The sequence below is a fragment of the Humulus lupulus genome, chromosome 3 (assembly GCF_963169125.1).
Source record: "Humulus lupulus chromosome 3, drHumLupu1.1, whole genome shotgun sequence".
In the NCBI taxonomy this organism is placed as follows: domain Eukaryota; kingdom Viridiplantae; phylum Streptophyta; class Magnoliopsida; order Rosales; family Cannabaceae; genus Humulus; species Humulus lupulus.
Window position 1 is genome coordinate 146,755,073 of NC_084795.1, and position 7,066 is coordinate 146,762,138.

General features: G+C 33.3%; 1 protein-coding gene across 2 annotated transcripts; it reads left to right on the plus strand.

Moving 5' to 3' along the window:
* The first annotated feature begins 1,680 nt into the window (after positions 1-1,680).
* Positions 1,681-3,662, plus strand: LOC133823209 (uncharacterized). Of its 2 annotated transcripts, none has more exons than XM_062255845.1 (3): positions 1,681-2,216; positions 2,303-2,462; positions 2,904-3,662. In XM_062255845.1, exons 1-3 carry the CDS (start codon positions 1,839-1,841, stop codon positions 3,131-3,133), a joined length of 768 nt encoding a protein of 255 aa, XP_062111829.1. In that variant the 5' UTR covers positions 1,681-1,838; the 3' UTR covers positions 3,134-3,662. The 2 variants fall into 2 exon arrangements, with proteins under 2 accessions (XP_062111829.1, XP_062111830.1); XM_062255846.1 differs by having other exon boundaries at positions 1,684-2,216; positions 2,315-2,462.
* Positions 3,663-7,066: the final 3,404 nt, after the last annotated feature.

Sequence of the window (7,066 nt, forward strand, 5' to 3'; positions counted from 1 at the left end):
GGGCTGTTGGTGACAGGTGGCGTGCAAGCAAAACGCCACGTGGCGCTGGATGTGGAGAAAGAAACCAGGCGGGCCTGGGCTAATTTGGGCCTAATTTTGGGCTTTAATTTTGCAAAAATGCAAACTTTTTTTTATTTCTTCAACTTTATTTATTTATTTTTTCTTTCTTTTCTTTATGACAAAATGCATCTTTAATTCCTACAAAATAACAATAAATTATATCATAATCAAATATTTTCATTTATAAAATAAATTATATTAATTCAATGAAAATTTAATTAAACTTAATTTATTTTGACCATTAAAATCAATAAACAATGCATTTTCACCACTAACCAACACATCATTAGCCAAGTTGGCCGCCACGTGGTAATACCAAAATTAAGTATAATATATATATATATAAATATAGAATCATGTGATATTCATATTATTGCTTTTTGGATTATAATATTCTCATGTTTATAATTATAAAATATGCGATTTCCTTTACTAGCTAAATCATTCCAGTATTTATTATTTTTATTTTTTTAAAAAAGTATCACGATATTACCTATTGATAAATATGTAGTACTCAGTACGATCTAAGTGAGTAAAGTTCCGTTGAATGTTAGAGAAGAAATTTTGCATCTCTACTCTCAACGCTCAAATCAACATGCTCGGACAGGAATGACTAGTAAATATATCATAACAAAAAAATAGCAAGGGGTCAAATACATGTTATTCAAAAATAAGGGGCCAAAATAGTACATCATACGAAGAAAAGGCTTTTAATATATATTATTCAAAAGTAAGGGGTCAAAATACAATTCAGCTCAAATTTGAGGATGAAAACAAAATCTAAGAGAGACAACCTGTTTGGCATTATTTTCTGTTTTTTATTTTCAAAGTTGTATTATCAGAAATAAGAATAGAAAACAGTTTTTGTAGTTTTCAAAAAATAAGAGGTGTTTGGTTAATATTTTCTAAAAATTATTTTTTAGTTTTACTTTTTTTAAATCTTAAATAAAAAATTAACAAATATATTTATAAAGAGAAAAATATTTTAAAAATTTGTAATAAATAATGAGATAAAATAATTTGAAATAAAAAATGATGAAAAATAAGGAGTGAGAATTGATAAATTGATCCAAGAAAAAATGAGAGAGAAGGTGATGAGAAAGAAAGTGAAGAAAGATAAGTGAGATAAGTGAGTAGAGAAAAATTGCGAGAGAAAAAAAATGATGAGAGAGAAAATATGGATATATTAAGTGATGAAAGAAAAGTGAGGATATACTAAGTGATGAAAGAGAAAATAATGACATAATAAGTGATGCAAGAGAAAATAAGGAGATAGAAAATGATGAAAGAGAAAATAAAAAGATAAAAAGTGAGAAGAGAGAAAATAACAAGAAAGTGAAGAGAGAGAAAGTTATGTGAGAGAAAGTGAAGAGAGAGAAACTAATAAGATAGAAAATAATGTGACAATAAATAATGTTATATAATAATTAAAAAAGTGATGTAAGAAAAAAAAAAGATAGAAAATTTGACAACAACATAAAACAATTTGTTTGTTGTTATAAATTTTTTTTATTTTTTATAACTTTAATTTTAAAATTTATTTTCTGAAAACAACTAGAAACACCCTAACTTTTTTCAAAAAACAGTTTTTATAGCCAAAAAAAAAAAAAAAAAAAAAGTGCCAACACCCTCAAAGTGTTCCTTTCAAAGTATCTTGTACAGAGAGAAGTCTCACCACCACCACCACTTAGCACTTACCATCTACCACAGCCGGAAAGAAAAAACACGGCTAAGCTTGTGAGTAACTCTTTCCTCCAAAACATCTATAACAACCATCCATGGCGTCTCCATCTTCTCTCAGATTGGACATCTTCCTCTCCTCTGTCAATCGCCGATACCATCCCCCCGTTACCTTTTCTTCCATTTCTGCACACTTAAAAACTCAGTCCATTCCTTCCCAACAAAATACTCTAAAATTCCCTCCCTATTCCAATTCTTTCCGTATTTTCTACCGATTATCGCCTTCGGACGACGACGATGAAGACGATGCCGAGTATAGCAGCTTCGACGAGGCAGTAGAGCTTTTCAACAAAAGAGAATATTACAAGTGCCATGATTTCCTTGAAGCTCTATGGAACAGAGCTGAAGAGCCCTCTAGAACTCTCATTCATGGTATTCTTCAATGCACTGTGGGATTCCATCACCTCTTCAATCAGGTAATTTCAACAAGTAATAAACAGTATCTGTTTTGCCTTCTTCGGAAATTTGGTTTTGCTCTTTTAGGGTGTCTGATTTTTTATAGTTTGGTATTAAGAATCATAAAGGAGCAATGATGGAGCTAGGAGAAGGACTTTGTAAGCTCAGAAAGATGAACTTCAAGAATGGGCCTTTTCACCAGTTTGAGCAGGAAATCTCTTCAGTTCTTGATTTTATATACCAGACCCAGATTGAATTGGCTGCTTGTGAGTCTTTATATACATATATATATATATATTTAGTAAATAACTTTTTAAACAATGCCTGAAGAACACTCCTGTGTTATTAAACAACTTTATTGATGTTAAAACAATCCCTGTAAAATGACACTTGCTAAAGTAGTCATGCTCATGCCTTTCTCAAAAAAAATTCTTCACATTTTTTAATTCAAGTATACGCATTAGGTAGGGAAATCCAGTGGACAACGTCAAGGGCAATTAAGTCTGTTTTGTATCATGATAATGCTAGTTTTACTAATGGGATATTTGGTTGTCAAGGCTATTCAGATTGATCAACATTGATACAAAATAAAATCCATGTTGATATGGAGCTGTAGATTTTGTTATCAACATGGATATATTTTTTAAATAACTACTCAGAATTCATAATGCAGATCTTGATATCTTCACTTTTGTGTCTTTTAACAGGCAGTGATGATATGTGTGTTGCGATGGATCAATCGGAGAGATCGTACCAACTTCTTGGGGGATATGCTGCAGGACAGCATCTGTATAAGCTACAAAGCGACTCAAATGGACAGACTATCCACATAGTGTTTTCCCCTCACATGTCTTATGCCAATGGAGAGCCACAGAGGGTAAAGCTTCCTACCCTTAATGCAACCACTGAGTTACTCGAGGCCTGTGACTACTATTGACTCCATGTTTGAGGGAATTCACCTATGTTTGGTATTTTTTTGGTCCAGTTTTATTAGTGAAAACAAATAAAAAAGATGGTTTTTATTGAAGAATGAAAGTGAGTTTTACAATGGAAGCCAGGCCTATATATAGGCACCTGGGATACAAGGAAATGAAAACTGAAAATAACTGTCTTGACGACTATAACTAGAGTTAATAAGTTTAGAAGAATTTCCACAGTACTGTTGCTAGGATCTTGTAAGCTGTTGGGTTATTAATTGTTCCACTTTGACGCAAGGGTGAAAACTTTACCAGTACAGGTACTGGTACCCTTTAGTTCTTCGTGGTCAAATAGTTAACTTAGTCACAAAAGGATGTTAGTTGAACTGCATTTTAGGAGTAAATTCCTTATCCCTATGGCCAGATACAAAAACTGAAGGTAATCTCCCTTCTTTCATTTAGGCAAATTTTGTAGTAGTACTTAAGTTTGAAATTGAGAACAAATGTTTTATTATTTATTGGGAAATTTGCTTATTGGTTACACCTAAATGCCTGATTAATTTTTGGCAGCAAAACTTGTGCCGTTATTGATTTTGGTCCCTGGTTGTTAAGTCTATCCAGGCAACTATGGTGGCACCTAATTGGTGCAAATTAATTTTCATTTATTAAAATTCTAGTTAATTTAAAATAATAAAAAGTTCAATAAATAAAAATAAATCAATTAAAAAGTAGAAACTTAAAATTTAACTTATAAAAAATGTCAAACGTATAACTAATAAAAACTTTTTTTTTTTTTTTAAAAAGGTTCATCTTCAACAATCCTGACTATTCAACATTCTTCATCCCCGACCGTTCAACTCATCTCCCCCCACCCTAAAACCTACATAATCCCTAAACTCCTAGAACCCATAGTCCTCTCGTTGTGCAGTTTGCGACTGAACCCCACACTTATTGTGCAATTGGTGATCCAACCCAGCCTTGTTCTAGTGAGGTTCTTGAATGAGTGGAGGGCAGATCTAGGACCAACAGACCAAGTAACTTGTCGCCCTAGACCTTGAGCAACATGCTCTTCCCTTATGAAATTCTAGAGCTCCTCCACATCCTCTCTCATAGACTCGCCTTAAGGATTTGATTTCGCCTCTCGAAATCTTTAATCTGATGGAGGACGAATGACTATTTACAGATCTATGTTGGACGTTTGGCTCCATCGCCGATGAGAGACGAGCACTGTTGTAGAATCTATGTTGATGTCGCTCTGATCCGTTTGCCCAATATCCGATTCGATCCCAGCCCATCGACCCAGATTTGTTAGACCTTCCCACCTAGCCTAGCATAGAAATGGTTAGAAAAAGAAGAGGAAGATCCTAGCTCAAATTTAATTTTTGTCCATTTAACAACCACGTATAATTCTACAAGGGAAACTCCATGAATTAACCCTATTTAATAGTCTAATACTAACTCTAACCTCACTTTAATGTTTCTCATGTTTTTAACCTTATACCCATGTGAAATGACTAAGTTACCCTTATTAACATTAGGGCTTCTTCCTCCCATTTCCCATTTCGTTTTCAGCTACCAGCCCTCCTCACCATTTCTATTACTCATCCTTCTCTCTCACAAAGAGAACAAACACCTCTTCTCTCTCAAATCATCATCAAAGAGAGATCATCACCATTTTTCTTCTCATGAAGCTTTGGAAAGTGATGTTATCTATCACACTTTTTTTTTTCTTCTCACCCACGTTGAAGAAGATTGAAGATTAAAGATAAATCATCTCCCAAGCTTGAAGAAGATTGAACATTTGATTTGATAATGAATAAGTGTTTTTTATTTATAGGTTATGGATGTCTTGTGTAATAGTTTATATGGAATTTTCGAACCATTCTAGGCCAAAAAATCTATGAAAATAAATAATTTTTCTTCAATCTCAAGGATCTACTCTCATCACCATTTTTCATCTCACCAAGATTTGGAAAGTGACGTTATCTACCACAATCCTTGTCTTCTCACCAAAGTTGAAGAAGATTGAAGATTAAAAAGAGAGCATCTCTCAAAGTTGAAGAAAATTGAAATTTTTGATTTGATAATGAGTATCTCTTTTTATTTTTAGGTTATGGGTATCTTATGTAATAGTTTATATGAATTTTTTGAACTATTATGGGCTGAAAAATGTGAAAATAAAGAATTTTATGTTTATATGATAAATTTTCGATTGATTTTGCAATTTAGGGTAGTGTGTTCACACATAGTTCCCATATCGTTCACACATGGTTCAGACACCATTCACACATGGTTCACACGCCGTTCACACATGGTTCACACATTGATCACCATACATTAGGACCATAGTTTACACGTAGTTCACCCCTGATTCACATCTGGATCACATGTGTTTCATATCAAGGTCACACCTGGTTCACCCCTAGTTCACACATAATTCACATCTAATTCACCCATGGTCCACACTTGATTCACATCTAGTTCACAACTAATTCACACCAAGTTCACCCCTAGTTCACACTTAATTCACAGTTGATCCACATATTCACATCTATTTCACACCACGTTCATCCCTTGTTCACACCTAATTCACAGTTGATTCACACACCTTGTTCACTCGTGATTCACACTTAATTCACACTTGTTTCACTCCAAGTTCACCCATGGTTCACATCCAATTCACAATTGATTCACATACCTGGTTCACACCAAGTTCACTTCTGGTTCACACCTAATTCACATCTGGTTCAAACCTAATTCACACTTAATTCACATGAAGTCTAACACTTGCATGTAATGCACATTAATTCACACATAATTTACACCTGGTTCACACATATTAATAAGATAAAAGTGACAGTTTTCTTCCACTAATAAGATGAAGTAGACGAAGTCATTCAATTTCATTTAATGAGATGAAGTTGACATAGTTTTCTTCATACATTCAAAAGTAAGATAAAAATATCTAAATAAAAGACAACTATATTTGTAAGTTGTGATAAAACAAATCTAAACAAGTCTTTTCTCTAAAGACCTCCATGTTGTTGTCAACATCAACTAATAACTTCTCATGGTGAGTGCTAATTGGAGTTGGTATCTCTTTTTGGTCTTGCTCGTGACAATGCCCATCTACTACATCGTGCTCCGTGGGAGGTTCCTCACGTTCTTGCCTTTCAAACTCCACTTCCACATCATTGTCTACAAAGTTAATAACACGACCCATGAGTAGTTCATTCGGTCCTTGAATAATAGTCATGAAATTCTTTCTCTTTGTGTCTTGGATTGAGCGTCGCATTAACAAGATCCTACAACAAAATAATAAATTAATAAGGTATAAACATTACTTATAAAATCACAAACTCAAATAAAATCTCAACGGCTCACACATTCACACCAAATTCTCATAGGATTCACACTAAATTCACACATTAATTAGTCATACCACATTCACACTTGGGTCAAACTATATTCACTCATGGTTCACAGCATGTTCACACTAAATTCAATTGTTTTTCACACCGAAATGGCTCAAACATAAACAAACTTCTTCTAACAAATTTTGAACCACAACCATCAAATCTCAAACACAATGTCAAAATGAACAATAAAAGATTTAGCATATATGTAAAGCTAGCACATTGAAATAAATTCACACTAGTTCATATTATTCATTATTTGGGCATATATTATTAATACATTAATATGTATATATATATTCTGTAAACATAAAAACTATAAAACTATTTGGATTATGTGTGAACCAAATGTGAATTACGTGTGAACAAAGTGTGAATAAAGTGTGTATCATGTGTGCATATTATGTGTGAACCAAGTGTGAATCATTTGTGAACCATGTGTGAATAATGTGTAAGCCATATGTGAACTAAGTGTGAAGCATGTGTGAACCAGCTGTGAAGCATGCATGTGTAAACAATGTGTAAACCATATGTGAA

Excerpts from the sequence above, each read along its gene's own strand:
- LOC133823209 (XM_062255845.1), top strand. The coding sequence starts at position 1,839 with ATGGCGTCTCCATCTTCTCTCAGATTGGACATCTTCCTCTCCTCTGTC. Across the intron at positions 2,217-2,302 it reads TCCATCACCTCTTCAATCAG|TTTGGTATTAAGAATCATAA; the intron begins GTAATTTCAACA and ends GATTTTTTATAG. Across the intron at positions 2,463-2,903 it reads CCAGATTGAATTGGCTGCTT|GCAGTGATGATATGTGTGTT; the intron begins GTGAGTCTTTAT and ends GTCTTTTAACAG.